Source organism: Xenopus tropicalis, chromosome 7 (assembly GCF_000004195.4).
Source record: "Xenopus tropicalis strain Nigerian chromosome 7, UCB_Xtro_10.0, whole genome shotgun sequence".
Classification (NCBI taxonomy): Eukaryota; Metazoa; Chordata; class Amphibia; order Anura; family Pipidae; genus Xenopus; species Xenopus tropicalis.
The window spans coordinates 104830590-104850888 of record NC_030683.2 but is presented as its reverse complement, the minus strand read 5'-3'; the positions used below and the strand labels follow the sequence as shown (position 1 = coordinate 104850888).

At 40.7% G+C, this 20299-nt stretch overlaps 1 protein-coding gene across 1 annotated transcript; it reads right to left on the bottom strand.

The window, feature by feature from the left end:
• Positions 1-8217: 8217 nt before the first annotated feature.
• Positions 8218-11423, bottom strand: ndufa3 (NADH:ubiquinone oxidoreductase subunit A3). The gene is made up of 4 exons (NM_001017047.2): positions 11405-11423; positions 10207-10281; positions 9809-9886; positions 8218-8506 (listed from the first exon to the last, which is right to left on the bottom strand). Exons 1-4 carry the CDS (start codon positions 11418-11420, stop codon positions 8415-8417), a joined length of 261 nt encoding a protein of 86 aa, NP_001017047.1. The 5' UTR covers positions 11421-11423; the 3' UTR covers positions 8218-8414.
• Between the last annotated feature and the right edge of the window lie 8876 nt (positions 11424-20299).

The window sequence follows — 20299 nt, the reverse complement described above, 5'->3', positions numbered from 1 at the left end:
GCCCCCTTGAACTTTTCCACATTTTGTCACATTACAGCCACAAACATGAATCAATTTTATTGGAATTCCACGTGAAAGACCAATACAAAGTGGTGTACACGTGAGAAGTTATTGAGAAATTTAAAGCAGGCTTAGGCTATAAAAAGATTTCCAAAGCCTTGAACATCCCACGCAGCACTGTTCAAGCGATCATTCAGAAATGGAAGGAGTATGGCACAACTGTAAACCTACCAAGACAAGGTCGTCCACCTAAACTCACAGGCCGAACAAGGAGAGCGCTGATCAGAAATGCAGCCAAGAGGCCCATGGTGACTCTGGGGGAGCTGCAGAGATCTACAGCTCAGGTGGGGGAATCTGTCCATAGGACAACTATTAGTCGTGCACTGCACAAAGTTGGCCTTTATGGAAGAGTGCCAAGAAGAAAGCCATTGTTAACAGAAAACCATAAGAAGTCCCGTTTGCAGTTTGCCACAAGCCATGTGGGGGACACAGCAAACATGTGGAAGAAGGTGCTCTGGTCAGATGAGACCAAAATGGAACTTTTTGGCCAAAATGCAAAACGCTATTTGTGGCGGAAAACGAACACTGCACATCACTCTGAACACACCATCCCCACTGTCACATATGGTGGTGGCAGCATCATGCTCTGGGGGTGCTTCTCTTCAGCAGGGACAGGGAAGCTGCTCAGAGTTGATGGGAAGATGAATGGAGCCAAATACAGGGCAATCTTGGAAGAAAACCTCTTGGAGTCTGCAAAAGACTTGAGACTGGGGCGGAGGTTCACCTTCCAGCAGGACAACGACCCTAAACATAAAGCCAGGGCAACAATGGAATGGTTTAAAACAAAACATATCCATGTGTTAGAATGGCCCAGTCACAGTCCAGATCTAAATCCAATGGTGGCAAGATCTGAAAACTGCTGTTCACAAACGCTGCCCATCTAATCTGACTGAGCTGGAGCTGTTTTGCAAAGAAGAATGGGCAAGGATTTCAGTCTCTAGATGTGCAAAGCTGGTAGAGACATACCCTAAGGGGCACATTTACTAATTCACGATTGCTCCGAAGGCGTCTGAATGCGTTTTTTTCGCAATGATCGGTATTTTTGCAAATTTTTCGTTGCCGTCACGACTTTTTCGTATTTCGAAGTTCCACTTCTCACGTGTACACCACTTTGCATTGGTCTTTCACGTGGAATTCCAATAAAATTGATTCATGTTTGTGGCTGTAATGTGACAAAATGTGGAAAAGTTCAAGGGGGCCGAATACTTTTGCAAGCCACTGTATATTGTATATATTGAACAAGGCCAGTGGTATAACTAGATTTTACTGGGCCCCACAGCAGATAAACTTTAGGGCACCGAAACATTGGTAAGTTGCCATATTTTACCAAGATATATTGAAATTGCTCATTAATTTGGGCTTTACTGGGCCTTCTACAGTCCCTGACCCTTTTGCAACCACAGGGTCTGCTTTGTCTGCATTTGCACCCCTGAAAGAGTCAGTTGCTTGTAAACAAAATTGACTATTTAGTTCCAGTGAATCTCAGCAACCTGTTACTGTAAAGTTCCAGATCCAGTCAGCTCCTTGTGGTATGTGTGTAACTGGCCACCTGACCAGACCGGAACCCTGTTCTCTCTGTAACTTACTAACAGGCAACAACCAGGCACAGTGTTTAGTTACCTGTTTTTACCTGTGGCATTTACAACTGCAAGTGTGGTTGTGCTTAAATAGGTACAATTGTTGCAAATATTGACACCATTCATTCATTGAGTCCCTACATGCTCATTGTACTTCAATATGGCTGCACTGAGCCTCCTTTTCTTTATTAAGGCATTCTGCACAAGCCTATCGACACTGGAGAACGCTGGAGCTACTGCCAGCCTAACCCCCCAGAAGGTTTAGTTTATGTGAACCAGACTTGCCGCCAGCAAATTGGATATCAATGCTGTTTTCGACACATACATACTCTGTAATTTTATCAGTACATGCTCTGAAAACACCAGCCACAAACTGTAAGCATGCGCAGTTGCATTTGATTTGTATTGATCCATCACATGCAATAGCGGGGGGTACTAATTTTTATCTGCAATTATACTGGAATTCTGGGAAAATGGTGCATTGGGGGTAAAAGACATGTCAAGTTCATCCATGAATTACACCTTGCATACTGTGCCTAGTAAGTAAATGGCTCTTTTGAAAGCAGTGATAGGAGTAAAATGGGGGGAAACTAACATGAAAGAAGATTTGGGATCCTCTGAAGTGGAGGATGATTTGGAAAGAAACTCATGTTTCTTATTACTGTTTATATATTGTTTCATTTAGCATGAAGTTATCTAAATGTCATATTTTTCCCAATTCTAATAATCTTGTTTTTGAATTACAGTTTAAAACCGTGGCTTTTCAATAAGCAATACATTTAAGGGCACATTTACTAAGGTTTTCTGAGAAAAGTTAAATTTAGATTTACGTATGTGTTTTTTGGCAGTATATGATTGTTTCATTTTTTTCTCGAAATTTTTTTTTAAAACCACGAATGTTATAAAACTTTATGTTTTTTTTGACTGACAAAAAGTACACCAAGTTTAAGCTGGCAAGAACCAATGATTCCTATGGAGGCTCTGAATAGTAGAGCAATAGAATGGTCAGTGACAGCCTGTCCTTGACACTTTTTCAAGGGGAAGTTAATCTCGTCATTATTTTCTATTTCACATACTTTCAAGGGGAAGTTAATTCCATCATTGTTTTCTATTTCACACACTTTCCAGGGGAAATAAATCCAATCATTGTTTTCTATTTCACCCAGAATTGTTTTCCAAGAATAAGCGCCAATGCTCCTAAAATGGCTGCTGGAGCAATTCTTCTTTGGGCAAATAAAGAGGATTCATTAAAATGCACAGCCATTTAAATTTTACAAATTTCTTTGTTTCAGTCTTCACTGGCTGTTTTTCTAAGATTTCATTCCGGCAAGTATTTATTGCACGTTCCTTTAGTAATTCCTATTTAAGAGAAATACAGTTTGTTGTAATGGGAATCTAATGCTCTAGCTTTAAAGGAGAAGGAATGGTGAAAACTAAGTAAGCTTTATCAGAAAGGTCTATGTAAATACAGTCATAAGCACTTACAGAAACGCTGCACTGAGTCCTCTATCAAAAGAAACACAGGATTTCTTTTTTTGCAAACATGATGTTCCAGCTTCTGACTTCCTCTCTCAGAAACAGTCTTAATTCCTGGGGCTAGAGTCTGCTCAGTTGTCTCCTCTCTCCCCTCTCCTGCTCCCCCCTCCCACCAGAATGCTAAGAACTCCCTCCCCCCTCCTTTAGGAATGTGTGATCTGAGCTATAACGGCTAGAGACTGCATGAAGGCAGTTGCTATTTTAAGCAAAAGGAGAAAGCTTCTAAAGCTGTTTACTCAGGTATGTTAGTGCTTTCTGCAGAATAAATATAGCATTCTAGGTGGCGCTAATGTGGCAAATCTATTAGCAGTAAAATGCCAACATGACTTTCCTTCTCCTTTAAAAATAACTAATCCCTTTTTGACACACACACTCCCCTACCTTTCCCCGAACAGCATCACCCAAAAATGTGCACCCCTATAAGTTAGGTTGGATAGTGGGCATGTGTGGGGGCTAATGACAAGCAAATTGGTCCCATTTTGCTTTGTTGAAAAATTTGCAAACTACAGGTATGGGATCCCTTATCCGGAAACCTGTTATTCAGAAAGCTCCAAATTACGGAAAGCCCGTCTCCCATAGACTCCATTTTAATCAAGTAATTCATAATTTTAAAACTGATTTCCTTTTTCTCTGTAATAATAAAACAGTACCTTGTAATTGATCCCAATTGTTTTATTGATTTTTTATTAGACTTAAGGTATGGAGATACAAATTACGGAAAGACCCCTTATCCGGAATACCCTTGGTCCCGAGCATTCTGGATAACGGGTCCTATACCTGTATATGCGAAAAACATTTAAGTCAATAAGCATTTTTTTGCAGCTACTATGCAACCTTTATTTTTTTACCATTTTTTTTTTAGCCCATTTATATGCCCATCGTTTTTGGCGGAGAAACCCCCCGAAAAATTTCACTCATCACTAGCAGGGGCCAAATATGTTTCAAATTGTTTATTTATCCTTTAACATTATAATGAGAAAAAGGTCTTGAGCCAAACCTTAATAACATCATCAAGGTCACTGCTCAGTTTCTCTTCTTCTCTGATCTTTGACCCTCACTAATGTCAGATTCTTCTAGAAATTCCTGATAAATAAGAAGAAAATATTTGAACACTTAGCTGAAGTGCTTAAAAGTGTTATTAAAATCATGTTCTATTTTATGTAGCTCAATACATAAAGAAATTCTTTGCTTGTTACCTCACAGTCCTCTTCAGAATTTTCTACATTATCTTGATCAAACTCTAAGTTAGTTGCCTCACATGGCTCTGGGTGAGGTTCTTCAGATTCTTCTACATTATGATCAAACTCCATGTTAGTTACTTGACTGGACTCTAATTCAGGTTCTTCAGGAGCCTCACAGGGCTCTGGGTGAGGATCTTCAGGACATTCATCATTTTCCTGCTCAAGCTCTAAATTCTAAATCCTTCTATGTTCTTCTCTATGTAATTTATCTCATAGGACTCTGTGTGAGGTTCCTCAGATTCTTCTACATTTTCTGTATAAAGCTCTTCTCTAGAAACAACCAGAGGAACCTACTGAGGAAAACAGAGAACAACTGGGCAACATAAAAACACCACAGGGATTTCTTCAGTGGGTTCAATTGAAAGTTTTTAGAGAAAATTAAATGAATAAAATTAATTCAATAAGGGACAAATTTTATATAAATGTAACCCCTATTTGGCTATAGATAGACAAAACCCAGGCTACTGTAGTTATTAGAGCATGGGGTACATGCGACTCTCTTAGACAGGATGGGCCTTTGCTATATGGAAGAGACCATGCAGAGCAAGGGTGTAGTGGAACTACAACTCACTGTAGCTGTGTGCAGTGCAATTTAGCAAAGATGGACGCCAGAAAGTTCTTGAAGTTGAACTATAGTACAGTTTATTATCAAAGACAATGGAATCAGCAGGGTTATACTCACAATGTAGATATAGATGTTAAATGATAGTAGTACTCTGAGGACAACAAGAGAGGATGCACACCGGTTTATCCCACCTCTGTTAGGAGTCTGGGCAGGATAAAATTAACCTGGTCAGCTTGGAACCCCTTTGGAAGCAGTCAGGATAGATAGCTCAGTCCTCAGGTTGATAACCCCTAGCTTGAGAGTCCTACAGCCGACTGGGGAACAGGGTTGAGATACTGCCTGTCTCCTATGTCTTAAACCGTGGCCCTATGCTGAGGCAACATTGCCTGTATTAATGGGTACTTCCTTTCTACTTTCCTTGGTGGAGCTGGGCTGCTCTTGCTTCCTACCCTCCCTATCTCACTCTCCTAGAGAGTGCTCTTACAAGAGTAACTAACTAGTCCTCGTTCACAGGGTCCCTGACCCCGACTTCACTAGAGTATAGGATAAGTACTCTAGGGGGCTGATTTACTAACCCACGAACAGTCCGAAGGCGTCCGAATGTGTTTTGTTTCGTAATGATCGGTATTTTGCGGTTTTTTTCGTAAATTGTGGCAACTTTTTCGTAGCCTTCGTGCCGAGTACGAAAGTTTCGGATTCATTCAAGCTTCAGTATCGTGACTTTTCTTGGGCCAGGTTGGAGCTGCAGAGTGCCATTGAGTCCTATGGGAGGCTTCCAAAATCATGCAAAGTCTGAAAGTTTTGCCCGCAGTTTACGACCACTCAATGCAAAAAAGTCGCGTCAAGATACGAGCAAATCGTAATGGCTACGAAAATGTCGCGACAATTCGCGCAAGTCGTAATGGTTACGAAAAAGTCGTTACAATTTACGAAAAGTCGTAACGGCGACGAAAAAAATCGCAAAAAATACAAAAAAAATCGCAAAATGTTCGTTTTCCAATCGGAATTTTTCCAATTTGGATTTGTGGGTTAGTAAATCAGCCCCTAGAGCAATAAGGCTTTACTGGGGCCTATTCTGATCCCAGGCTCAGTGGACCTTCACCTGAGACACAGAGGCAGCCAAAGAGGAAGCCACACCCTCCTGCTAAACACTATATTGCCGTGCAAGGGGTGTGATCAACCAAATAAACCAATAAGGTATAAGTGCATAACTGTAAACTGATACATGGGTCTTTGCCCAGTAACAGTGGAAATAAGGAAGTGGTAGGGTTTAAAGCCATAGGGGCAGATTAACCCTATGGATCCCTACATAAAATTTTCGTTTTTATTTTAATTTCCATTGGAGAATACTATATAAACCCTTGGCCTATTAAGTCTTTTCTCTCCATTGATTTATATACATCCCATATACTCCAATAGCTAGAAAAAAAGTCATGCGTTTAATGCATTTTACAAATTTTTGGCGTTATGTAAATATTTTGGCAAAGTATCCAAATTACAGAATAACCCCTATATGAAAAACCTCAGGTCCAAAGCATTCTGGAAAATGGATCCTATACCTGTAAAATTCCTCCTGTCATGTTTACATTGCAGCCGGTCCCTCTAGACTGAAAATCCTGCCATTAACTTCTCGTGGCATGTGTAGGAGGACAGAGACCAACCCAGAGATGGCAGAAGAACCATTTATAGAGCACCATCATAATTTCAAAGAACAGGCCCATGTGTGAATATCTTTGTACTGTATTACTGTGTGCAACTGGCTACATAAAACAGAACATTGGGGGGGGGGGGGATAATAATACAATTTATGTTATATTTCTTAAGTAATTAAAAAATATGTTTTCATTCAACATTTTGGGATTTTGTTACAAGGGGATCATATGTTGTGTAGTTCTGTTCTGTCCTAGGGTCAGCACATCTGGCACCGAAAGAAAAAAAATTTCAGGTAAAGGCTAGGTAAATGGAGGCTCTTAAGATGTTGGTAAACTACAACTAGAACACGTATATGTTAGTAAGTACTGACAGTGAGGTTCCCTGCACTTACATATAATAATATAATGTTGTACACGGGCCCATGTTGTCACTTTAAAGCAGTTGTTGACAGGTGCATGTTTAACGTATTTTGTTTCATATTACTCTGCTCCTCTGCTAGGTAAAGATTGAAGAGGATTATCTGTGTGAAGGAGATGTGGAACTCCCTCTGAGATGCCTGAAGATGGCAGTCTAGCAATATACATTGATAAATCAATTTATAGAATAAGCTGCCATGGCCATGGGATTGCCAGCCTGTAGTTTTCTTTTATAAAGACATATAAAAGAAATGACAACACATGGATACTGTTGTATCCTGCTAAAATGTCAGTGTCACTGAGCAGATATTTAAAAGCTACATGAATAAGTCGACTTATATTTGTGTTAAAATAACTGTTCTGCTCACCAGTTATATAAAAATGCCCTGTTTGTATATATATATACATGGTTTTGGCGTATAAATGCTTAAATGGGCAATAAATAATGTGAATATAACGAACTGTGTGAAATACCTGCAATGTTACTAAATCGAGTTTTTCTGCCAATATTCACTAAATATCCCCATCTAGTGGAAATAGATGGCTACCATTACTTAAAGAGAATGCCTCCGCTAAAAGAAGAGTTGTGGTTACGCAGAAAATAAATCCTACTTATAAATACTTTATATATTCATTTGTGTTTTAGAGTCTGGAGGGACCCCCTGTCAGTCCATACTGTAGCATATAGAAGTGGCTTCACACACACGTACTGGGTACCCTCATTCCAGGGCAGTGATGGCACCCTCATGTTCATAAAGGCCAATTTACCACATCCACAAAAGCCCTTTCACTCGCCTGGTGCAGCATAGCATTTAGACTTGTAGCACTTGCTGTAAACAAAGCTGGTGTACAATAATAAGCATACATCCGCTCTGTGCAATGGTGCATGTTATATAATGTGTTTTTTCTCCTTTAATGCCTTTTGAAGGGGATCTAAACAACAGTTAAGTTATGTAAACTTGGGTTGCTTCTCTGAGCACTTAACATTAATTTTCTATAAATAAGATTTTAGATATGTTTATGTTTAGACTGCCAAGACCAGGCTTTTTTACAAAAGTGCTCAGAGGATCACTCCAAGTAAATTTTTTGGGTTTAGAGCCCCTTTAATTACCATTTGATAAAGCTGAGATTATGAGCAAAATACAAGAGAATTAGAATTGCAGAATATATATAAATATGTGGTTTTATTGAAAAAAACAGTAGAGGATCAATTTAACTGTATCCTTTTCACACAGTGTAATTTATTCATTTATACAGGTTAAACAGAATCTATTCAGAATAGGATACATAATGGTGAGAACAGGTCTGTAGGTTAACAGAAAGTTGAATGTTTGTTCCACAGTAGCTAACGTTTTCCTTTCTTCAGTTACATCTTCTTAAACCAATCCAAATTAGGCCCAAGTTTGTCAGTAGGATGACTGGGGACATCTGGCATGTTGCCATCATCTCGAACTGGAACTAAACACGGACAAAATGAGCAAAAATATCCTCTGGATATCTGCACATATCTTTCTATACAAGGCTGCATGGATATCAATCATCCCTCCATACATTACACATCAAACAGAAGCAATTCTATAAGTACACATCCCCACTTGCTTACTACAGACCCTCTGGGTATTTTTATTTTCCTTGTCATAAATTATTTTCCAATTTCTTTACAGTAAAAGCAAAAAAAAAAAAAAAAAAAAAAGGAATGTTAAGAAACCAGAAGATTACAGCAGCACGGTCCTAAGAAAAAAAGTATCCCAGGCTGGTGAGTTTTAGGAAGAACTGAGCAACTAGAATTGTTGGGGGGGTGTGCACAACCACATAACTAACCCTCTTAGTTATATGACTGAAGGTTTTTTTTGTTTTTTTTTTTACAAATATAACTTAGAGCATGCTTACAATTACATTTGCAAATTAGGGATGTGGCTTTTTATTGATCCATTTTGCGTGTGTATATTCATATATGTGCAATGCTTAAAGGAACAACAGCAGAGTAGCATTAAAGGAACAGTAACACTAAAAAATGAAAGAGCTTTAAAGTAATAAAAATATAATGCACTGTTGCCCTGCACTGGTAAAACTGGTGTGTTTGCTACAGTAACACTACTATAATTTATATAATAAGCTGCTGTGTAGCCACGGGGGCAGCCATTCAAGCTGGAAAAAAGGAGAAAAGGCACAGGTTACATAGCAGATAACAGATAAGCTCTGTAGAATACAATTCTGTTTTATCAGTTATCTGCTATGCGCCTGTGCCTTTTCTCCTTGGAATGGCAGCCTCCATACATGGCAACTTATTTATATGAATTATAGTAGACTTTCTGAAGTAAACACACAACTTTTACCAGTGCAGGGCAGCAGCACATTATATTTTAGTTACTTTTATACACTTTCATTTTTTGGTGTTACTGTTCCTTTAAATTCCAGCAGTTGTCAGCCAAAACACTATGAGCTACTTCTAGTTAGGAAGCATGATATATATCCGTTTTGGTTGTTTTAGCTGTGCCAGTAAAACTCTACAGCTCTGCCTTGAAAGATGCCTAGAGCACTACTCCCAATCTCCAGAGCTGGCCCCCCCCCCCTTTTTTTAGGCCCATATAGTTAAGATTTTACCACATTTGGTCTGATATTTTACACCCTGCAACAATGTTGAGACTAAAAACTAAACTAATTTTCCTATACCAACAAACTGTGCTTAACCTATATTCCAATCACAATCAGTTTGCACTATTATAAAGAATATATTATAAAAGAGAAATGCTGTATTACCTGGGTAATTGTAGGGTGTTGATTGATTCAACAATGCAGTATACTTTGTGTAGGGACTTACAAGCGGAACTGCCACAGCTAGCGAATAAAAAAAATAAAGAGAAAGATTTTTGATGTGTAATAGATCAGTGTAGAAAATCAATCAGTATCCTGTACAGCAAGCTGTACTTTTGAATTCTGAAGCTGCTTTGTTAGACTAAAATTACAAGATTCAGTATAATGGTTCCATGGTATGGCAGTTCCAAGGTAAAATATGCCTTATATGAGGCCAACAGTGTTCTCTTGGATATGCCAGACAGTCCATCTGCTCAGGGAATGTTGACGAATATGACAAAGCAATTAACCTTTCCTGTGTTAAGAACCAAATATTCACAGAAATAAATGGCAAAGAGAATTACCCAAAATTCCGATGGCGGCAGCAACAGTTATAACTGGCTCTTTCGCCCAGGCATTTTTAAAGAATGCCCCTATTTCTGAAAAAAAAACAAAGACGTTTGTATCAACAATAAAATATACATTATTATATTATGACTGAATGTGCTACTGATTGGCACACTTTGTAAGCAGTGCTGTGTCATTATGTTAGGATAGCCAACCTGTAGCATTCCAGGGACAGGCTATTTGGAGCTAAAATTCAACAGAGCCTCTTTAAGCATATGTTGCTAAAACCCAGTGCCTAAAGCTGGCCCATACACACACCAATATTATTGTTGTTTGGTATAATATTCGGTGCGTCTATGGCGGATTGATGAGATGACGGGTGCTGCAAAACCTGCGGATATCGGTTGTCTCATCGTTTGGATGGGACATAAGATTTTAATTGGGCGCCATTGAAGGCGCCTGAGCAAAATCTGCGTTTAGGGCTGAATCGTGAGGTGGTGGTAGAATCCCTATTGTTTCTACCTCTGTATCTGGCAATTCAGCCCTGACCTTCAATAGAGGGAATGAACCTTTACAGAGAGATGCCCAACCTGTCTGTTGCCGAATTATAACATTCATTACCTGGCTGAGATGGCGCTGGGTGCATGTAGCGGTGTCACATCTGGACAGGTCTGGATTGGAATTCAAAATAGGCCCTGGTATTTCAAGTACACAGAGGCACAAACAGCCCAATAAATAGTGACTGTCTATGGCATCTTACAGCAGCCCCTCTGGCATTTGCCAGAACCCACAGATTGCCAGTCCAGGCCTGCACCTGGACAAGCACAATTTGCAGATCCCTGTTAGTGGCTGGCAGAAATGGAACGCAATCCTGCTCATTTACTAACAAACGTTCATCAGAGCAGTAACCCATAGCAACCAGTTAGGCATTAGCTTTGTACAGGCAGCTGCAAGTAAAAACAATGAAAGCTAATATCTGCTTTGTTGCTAGAACTTAGGGCACCCATAAAAACTTCCCTAGCGCTAGGAAATAAGCACTAGTCCCTCACAAGGTTACCTCTCTGCACCTTGGGACAGGATTCAGCATTTCCGGTCACCCATTTCCAATTAACCCGACCCGTTCTCTCGGATACGCGCCCAGAGTTCTAAGGGTGCTAAAAACTATACAAGTTCCCGTGTATGAAAGCACTAAAGTCTCCTTGACAGAACACTTACTACCGAGGGCTGCCATGATGCTGTAGAACGCCAACCGGAAGCAGAAAGAAACGCACGCTGGGATTTGTAGTTTTCTTAGTGGGAGCGTTTGAGGGTAAAAAGGTAACCCGGAAGAGACGTATTCCAGCCGTAGTTTATATATTGTAGTACTTGTCTTTCGTGTAGGGTAGTTTTCCAATAAAAGACTGGTTATATACTGTGCTGTAATTTAGTTCCCAGAGGCAATAATAACTTTATCCAGTCCTATTAAAAGGCAGTGCCAGTTTGCACCCAAATGGTAACAGTCAGTAGTGTTATCTCGCCAGTGACATAAAGTGAAATTATCATGGTGGTGTTTTGGGGCTCCTTTCGTTCTGCTACCATTACAGGACTGTCTTAGGGGCACATTCATCAAAGTATGAGTTCGAATCCCGAAATGGGAAAAATTCGGATAGATACGATAATTTCTGATGATCGCAAATATCATATTTGCTTATGAAAAAAATCGGAATAGTCACGATAATATTGTATTGGGGATCCGAAAGTCCCGAAATTTTTGTATCAAAAGTCACGATACCGAAGCTTGAATGAATCCGAAAATTTCATACTCGGCGCAACAATACGATTTTGTCGCAACGTACGAAAAAGTCGCACAAATGTACAAAAAAGTTGCGCAAAGTACGAAACAGTCGCAGAAAATACGCACAGTACGACCAAATACAATTTTTTTGTATTTGACACCTGTCGTACTTTGATAAATGTGCCCCTTAGAGTATGTTAATAGGCCTGAGCCGCATAGGAAGTTTCACTTGTACACCTCACGGCCGTCAAGGGGTCCTGGGAGTATTAAATACATAATACAACAGCTAAAGGCCCATGGCATATGTAGATTTCAGTGTGGTGTCAAATGTAGAATTGTGTTTCAAAGTGTTCTTAAAACAAAGGGGTAACATAAATCTTATGGCAGAAACTGCTGAGAAACTGCAAGTGATTGGCAGCCACCACTTTTTTTCAGGGAGAAAGCACAGCAGTGGGCAAAACACCATATGAGACGCAGCAGTTCAGTAATGTGTTTTCCGGGGCCCTGACTATAGAACGTACAAATCTTGTGCTGCTCTGACTGGTTCTGCAAACTATAGCTCTAGGGGGATATTTGGAGTTAATAAGGCCCCATAGGCAGGCACTAACCGAGTGAAATGTGAGCATATTCCTGTGCTGTTTGGTACTGCTGATGCTGGACACAGCCACCTGATTTGAGAGGTGATAGAACTGTATTCTGGTCTGCAGAGCTGTCAACCCCCCCATTCGGGAGTTACCAGATTTTGGTGGCTCTTCCCCCAGTCTCCTGTCCCCCAGCAGCATTCTCCCAATTTTTCCAAAGTCCTGCATTAAATTATGGGTGTGCATGCACAGTAAGGGGCCCATTCATGAAAGCATGAATTTTTTTTTCAGAAAAAAAAAAAAATCACATTTTTCTAATTTATAGCACTTTTCGTAGTGACCACGCTAGTTGCGTATCGTGACTATCTTTTGGCCAGGTTGGAGTTGCAGAGTCTGTCAAAAGGTCTAGTGTGGTAAATACAATACCGTGTCCTCAGGGCTTTGTGGTTAATTATATTCAATGAAATAGAGCCGTCTCCTCGCATATAGGCACAAAATGGAAGAGAAAGCAGCAAATAGTGCAAATCATTTATTATAAGTAACAGAATAAAAAGGAAAACTCGACGCGTTTCACGTACTGGCGGTACGCTTTCTCAAGAGTGATACACTCTTGAGAAAGCGTACCGCCAGTACGTGAAACGCGTCGAGTTTTCTGAAAGCCTGTACATTATCTACACTTTGTAAGTAGATCCTTTTTATTCTGTTACTTATAATAAATGATTTGCACTATTTACTGCTTTCTCTTCCATTTTGTGCCTATATGCGAGGAGATGGCTACAAGTTGAATCAGAAATTTCTATTTGCCTATTCAATATTACTATCTGGTGAGCATTTAACATTACAGCACGTGGTGATACATTAAGCAAATTAGCCTTTCACACACTTTTTTTGGGATTCGGTAGTTATTCCTCCTGATCCCTGATTTGCATTACAATATTGCACTATTATTTGTTCTTTGTTCTTTACTTCCACATGCGCTCCTGCCATAATTCTTTGTATGGAGCTGCAGAGTGCCATTGAGTCCTATGGGAGACTTTCCTTGGGCCGGGTTGGAGCTGCAGAGTGCCATTGGGCCCTATGGGAGACTTTCCTTGGGCCAGGTTGGAGCTGCAGAGTGCCATTGAGCCCTATGGGAGACTTTCCTTGGGCCAGGTTGGAGCTGCAGAGTGCCATTGATTCCTATGGGAGACTTTCCTTGGGCCGGGTTGGAGCTGCAGAGTGCCATTGAGCCCTATGGGAGACTTTCCTTGGGCCGGGTTGGAGCTGCAGAGTGCCATTGAGCCCTATGGGAGACTTTCCTTGGGCCGGGTTGGAGCTGGAGAGTGCCATTGAGCCCTATGGGAGACTTTCCTTGGGCCGGGTTGGAGCTGCAGAGTGCCATTGAGCTCTATGGGAGACTTTCCTTGGGCCGGGTTGGAGCTGCAGAGTGCCATTGAGCCCTATGGGAGACTTTCCTTGGGCCGGGTTGGAGCTGCAGAGTGCCATTGAGCCCTATGGGAGACTTTCCTTGGGCCGGGTTGGAGCTGCAGAGTGCCATTGAGCCCTATGGGAGACTTTCCTTGGGCCAGGTTGGAGCTGCAGAGTGCCATTGAGCCCTATGGGAGACTTTCCTTGGGCCAAGTTGGAGCTGCAGAGTGCCATTGAGCCCTATGGGAGACTTTCCTTGGGCCGGGTTGGAGCTGCAGAGTGCCATTGAGCCCTATGGGAGACTTTCCTTGGGCCGGGTTGGAGCTGCAGAGTGCCATTGAGCCCTATGGGAGACTTCCCTTGGGCCAGGTTGGAGCTGCAGAGTGCCATTGAGTCCAAAATCGTGCATTGAAGTTTAAAAGCCAAAAAGGTTTTTGCGCCGTTTATGATTGTTCGGATCCAAAAATTTTGTGACTTTCAGATGCAACCCAAATATTTTCGTACAACCATGAAAAGAATTTTCGTGCAATTTTCGCACATCAGGAATTATCATGGTTACTCCGAATTTTTTCCAATCATGCTTTTAACCAGCAAAAATTCATGCTTTCATGAATGGGCCCCTAAGTGTTTGGTGACGTCACGATGCATTTGTGCATATGCAGGTGGAATTTTTTTGTCCTCGGCAGTGAGTTTGCATATACGCGTGAAATCATTTCCGGAAGTGTGTGTGACGTATGTGACATCACTTCCGGGTGTTGGAAAAATTTTTCGGCAGTGCGTTTGCTTATTGAAAGTAGGGATGCACCGAACCCACTTTTTTGAGTTTGGCCGAACCCACCCCGACGGATTCGGCTGAATACCAAATTGAATCAGAATCCTAATTAGCATTCCAATTAAGGATCGGAGAGGGTTAAAAATTGGTGCGCACACAGCAAATAATTTCCCCCCCTAACATTTAACCCTTTCAAAAGCTAATTAGCGTATGCTAATTTATGGTAATTCGAATTCAGTTTGGCCAGGACTGTGGATTCGGCCAAAACTGAACACTGCCAAAAAAGGGCCGAATACCGAACAAAATCCTGGATTCGGTGCATTCCTAACTGAAAGTGCGTGTGTAGGGGTCAGAGCACCATGTCCCCTGGTCTGTCTGTGAAATCATCCAGCCTGATTACAGGCTGGAGAGCAATTGGATGATCCCCTGTGTAAGGGCAGGTGTTGATCGTGAGCCTGCTACGTGAGGACAACTGCCTTATCGAAAGGGAGAGGTACTTTGGTGCAGGTAGTACTTAGGGAAGGGATATAGTGCCCAGGACTGAACTGAGCAGGGCATTTGTCCATCTGGAGCAGAGTGTGGGACTGTGGCACCGTGAGACTGTGCCAGGGGTTGATAGAACACACAGGTTCCCCAGGGCAGAATTACCATTTATCATAAAATCTGTTCATTCTTTATTCATCTTTATATAAAGTTACCTTGATTACTGCAACTGTGTGTTTATTTTCCTAGTGCTCCTCAGTGCCCACTAGGTGGAGGAACTGCTCTGTGAATCCCAGTTCCCTGTATCCTTCATGCAAAGAGGGATTGCAAATAAGAAACAGGCAAGAAAAGAGAGTGTGATTTGATTTTACAGGTTTGCTTTAGGAAAGGGGTTACACTAGCAATCAGTCTGTATTAGAGGCAAAACAATCCTATTGGGTTTAATTAATGTTTAAATAATTTTTTAGTAGCCTTAAGGTATGGTGATCCAAATTTTGGAAACATCCCATACTCAGATTGTAAGCTCTACGGGGCAGGGACCTCCTTCCTACTGTGTCTCATACCACATGGCACTTATATATATATATACATATATGTATTTATTGTATTTATTTATTATATCACTTGTCCTCCCTGTGTGTAATTTTGTATTCTGTAAGACTGTACAGCGCTGCGTACCCTTGTGGCGCTTTATAAATAAAGTTATACATACATACATACATATCTGGAAAACCACAGGTCCCTAGCATTTTGGATAACAGGTCCTTTACAGTTTCCTTTTCCCAACATTTTATTTTAACCAAATTTACAGTGTATTAGGATGTCTTATACTAACACATTACTATTATACGTGATATGCTTTAGCTAAACTGTGAACAGGAATGAACTGGATTTAACCTTAAACCTTTTTATCTCTGGAACTCTATTCCTGAATCTCTCCGTAGGGAAAACTCACCCACTCTCTTTAAGATAAAACTCAACTGTTACCTTCTGGAGCACTGAAACATTATTTTGCCCAGTCCTGCGCTTAAGGGCAAATGCCCATACTTGGTGCACTCTTACCTTCCAATTTGTGCCTGTATGTTACCCAACCACTTAAGCTGGCCATACACGTGGCGATCTCACGATGTTTCGTACGACCGTCGGTCGCACGAAACATCGTCAGATCCGCCACACACCATTCAGGGCTGAATCGGCAGGTAAGGAGGTAGAAACAATAGGATTTCTACCTCCTTCTGCCGATTCAGCTCTGAAGGGAGAATTTTGGTCAGGCGCCTTCTATGGCGCCCGATCAAAATTTTCTAACCTGGCCGATCGGCGAGTCGACCGATATCAGCAGCTTCCTGCGATATCGGTCGGCTCGCTGACATGCCATACACGCACCGATTATCGTACGAAACGAGGTTTCGTACGATAATATCGGTGCGTGTATGGCCACCTTTAGACTGTAAGCTCTATGGGGCAGGGACCTCCTTCCTACTGTGTCTCATACCACATGACACTTACTCCTTGTGTATTTATACTTATTTATTATAACACTTGTCCTTCCTGTGTGTAATTGTGTAAACTGTAAGATTGTACAGTGCTGCGTATCCTTGTAGCGCTATAAAAATAATGTTATGCATACATACATTTAGAATTCCATTGCTGATTTGGTCAAATCCCTATTTGTAAGATTCAGATTTAATGATATCCTTGGTTTCAGCCAAACTGAATCAAAACAATCATCTTTTGACTGAAGGCGACAGCTTTTTTCCCCATGACTTAATTTTGTTTCTTCATTTTGCTTAATTTTGTATATGTTATATATATTTAGTTCAGGTACTTAGCCAAGTATTTTGTGGAAAGTTCCCTAAGCCGAACTCCTTTCAGATTAAATTAACCACCTTCCCATCTATCTGTGTTGGGATCACTGGGGATCATCTGGAACTTATGTTAACACCCTAGAATGAATGAATCTCCAGTTATAAATTGCAGTTAAAGTTAATTTCTCATTAAATTCCTTTCTCTAAATGTCTAGTTTACTAGTACACAGTAATTCCTTATGCAGTCTTCCACTAGGTGCTGCTCTTACCACACCGCTATGTATCTGCAGTGTGAACCAGTCCTTTACCAGACAGTTTTTCTATTGCTTTGGCAGTGGTTCTTAAACTGTGAGGCTGCCTTCGCTTGTGTAGCTTGGAGAAGTGGTGTGGGGCTCAGAATTAGGGCCAGTTAGGTAGGACCTCCAAGCAGGCCTAGACAGGTAAAGTCTGCCAACCACTGCTTAAAGGGCTAGTGCAGTTGGAATTACTCCTTATGTAGAAAATCTGCCTATCACTTATATTTAGCAATAGCATAGTATCTACTGCAAACCAGCCAAGAACCAGCTTTTCTACACTAACCCTAGACAAAATAAGGCTTTGTTTGTATACATTACCCAGAGTTCTTGTGTAAATGTTAAGAAACTTGTGTTTTTAAAAACACTGTACTTCAGCGCCTTTTATGCCTTAAATTTTTGTCACTCACTGTATAATTTGTAGCGTTGAACTTTTTGTTCATTTAAGTCCCTTAACCCAAAGAGTTCTTTGTGTGAGTTGATCTTTAAAGATTTAAAACCATATAAATGATTAGGTTTTTCCTTCCGTTCTCTAACAAATAACCTGAAAATATTAAATGTATGTTGTTTCAGAGTTATCAGTCCAGAGGGGTGTTTACTCCGCTCATTGTACTACGCAGGGTTCCTACTGGACACCTGCAGAGATCAAGTGCATCAAAGCCATTTCTTTGTACAGGAGGAAATACCATTATAAATATGTTAGCCAAAATCAAAGAAAACTAGAAAATTAGTTTCTGTTGGATTTCCTTTTGTTTACATAGTTTGCAAAATGTGCTTCTGTACCCATGTAAAAAAACTCGCTATTGAAGTGTTGGTGGGGTGAATTCAAACACTTTTATAATTTGACATTAAAATTGTATGTACATTTTTGTTGTGAAACACTGTGAATATGACTTTTTTCTGCGACTGAGCATCTTTACATTGAGACTTCTGATAACACTGTGGGGCAGATTTATCAAAATTTGAGATTAGAGCTCACCACAGAAAAATTCACCCTTTTTCTATTTATTTTCTACGGGATTTTTAGAAGTGTATTTATGAAATGAAGAAGTCTAATTTTGATCCATTAATAAAAACACTTCTAAAAATCTCACATTTTGACTAATCTGTCCCTATGCATGTTCCCACTTCCCATGGCAAATGATGAAAATAGCCACTACTTTCCATGGATCACTTTCTATTGACATGAATGTACTTTAATTTAATTTAATCCAGTCAGGGCATCTTGACAAGCCTTATGTAGGACAATGGTCCCCAAACGGTATACTGTATATAACCTAAACTGTATAGGATCTATTATCTGGAAACACATTATCCAGAAAGCTCGGAATTACGGGAAGGCTGTCTCCCATAGACTCCAGTTTAAGATATAATTAATCCTTATTGGAGGCAAAAAAAAAAATCCTACATTAATAATGTTTTCATCTATTATAATGATATCTTAGTAGAGTTAAGGTATGGAGATCCAATTTACAGAAAGACAATTTATCCCGAACACCCCAAGTCCTTAGCATTCTGGATAAAGGATCCTATAAAATTCCAATTTGCTTTCCTAGATACACCTCAAAGCCCTGCTTGAATGCCATTTAGGGGAAGATTTAAGGTAAATGTGTCAGGACCTGCCTGTACCAGAACTCAGGACTCTATGTTGGGCAGGTTCTGCATTACCTCACTGAGCCACTGGAGACTTTGGGCATCCAGCCTGAACATTCTGTTAACCCCTCTTCTTTGCTTCTGTGTTTATGTTCTCCTTCTCCTCCCTTAATTAGCCCAGGTGGTTCCAATCGGTCAATTAACGGACTTTATAAGCCTGTCACAAGCAGCCCCTGGTTGCTTGATCATTAAGCCCTTTACGTTCCAGTGACCTTACCCGCTTGTTCCAGCCCGACTCCTGCCCGCATACCTGCCTGATTCCGTTACCTTACCCTGTTCTACGACTCCTGTTCCTTACCTCTGTTTGATCTCCCGGTTTTGACCTCGGCCTGATTATTGGACTCTCCCTGCCTTCAGCCTGCCTTTGACCACTGCCCGTTATTCCGGACCCTCCTTGTTTGCTGCCAGTCCTGACCCTCTGCCTGTTTTACGGATTTGTTTCGTCTTCTGCCTGCCTCTGACCACTGGCCTGTTGTAAGGACTTCCATATTGTTATTACTCAATTTTCATTAATAAATCATGTTTCAGCAGCATAACTTGTTTCCTGGCTATCCACAAGTGAAGTACCCCCTGTACCCATATTACACGGCATATAAGCTCCTACCTGCCAGCCACCCACCTGTGGCTGCGCCTGACAAAATGCTTATTTTCTTGTACTATTTGTTTGTTCGGGGGCTCACAGTCCTTTCCACTACAGATAAAAAAAACTGATTTATATTTCAATTAGCGCTTGCGCTCACCCAGTTAAATGGTAGGTTCGGGTGCTTATGCCCCGAACCTTTCACTTATCACTTTTTTCTCTCTTCGTTCTGGGGAATTTATGCTCATATGTAAGTTCAAAATACAGGATGTTCACTCACCGCTTCCTTTTGGTGGCCCAGTTGCCATGTCCCAGACCCGCAGCATGGGGAGATTCAACTTCAATAGCCAACACAAATAAGCATGCACTCGTCAGACTCCAGGACAGGTGATAAAAATTCAAAAAAGCTTTATTAAGGATAAAAACCTAACATGTTTCGTGTGACTGCACACATATTCATAGGTACATGGAATAACAAATGATTCAGGGTTTAAAAGGCATGCACAAGTAGCATTCGTGATGTCACTTCCTTATGAGATTTGAAACCATATGCATATAACAATAATAAAGCAATGAAACCAGTATAAGCATCCATTAATACAAACAATGTAAGCATCTATTAGTTCAGACAGTTTATCCTGATATCTATTACAAGTTTAATGATTAATATGTTTAACATTGGCATACAAATATGCCATGATTAATATGTGAGATTAACAGGCTGTCAGTCAGAGGGGGGAATTAACAGGCTGTCAGAAAAAG

Bases quoted from the DNA above. Each gene is read 5' to 3' on its own strand.
- ndufa3 (NM_001017047.2), bottom strand. The intron at 9,887-10,206 runs GTAATTCTCTTT...TTTATTCGCTAG, and splicing joins TGCCGCCATCGGAATTTTGG to CTGTGGCAGTTCCGCTTGTA. The intron at 8,507-9,808 runs GTAATACAGCAT...GTCCGTGTTTAG, and splicing joins AACACCCTACAATTACCCAG to TTCCAGTTCGAGATGATGGC.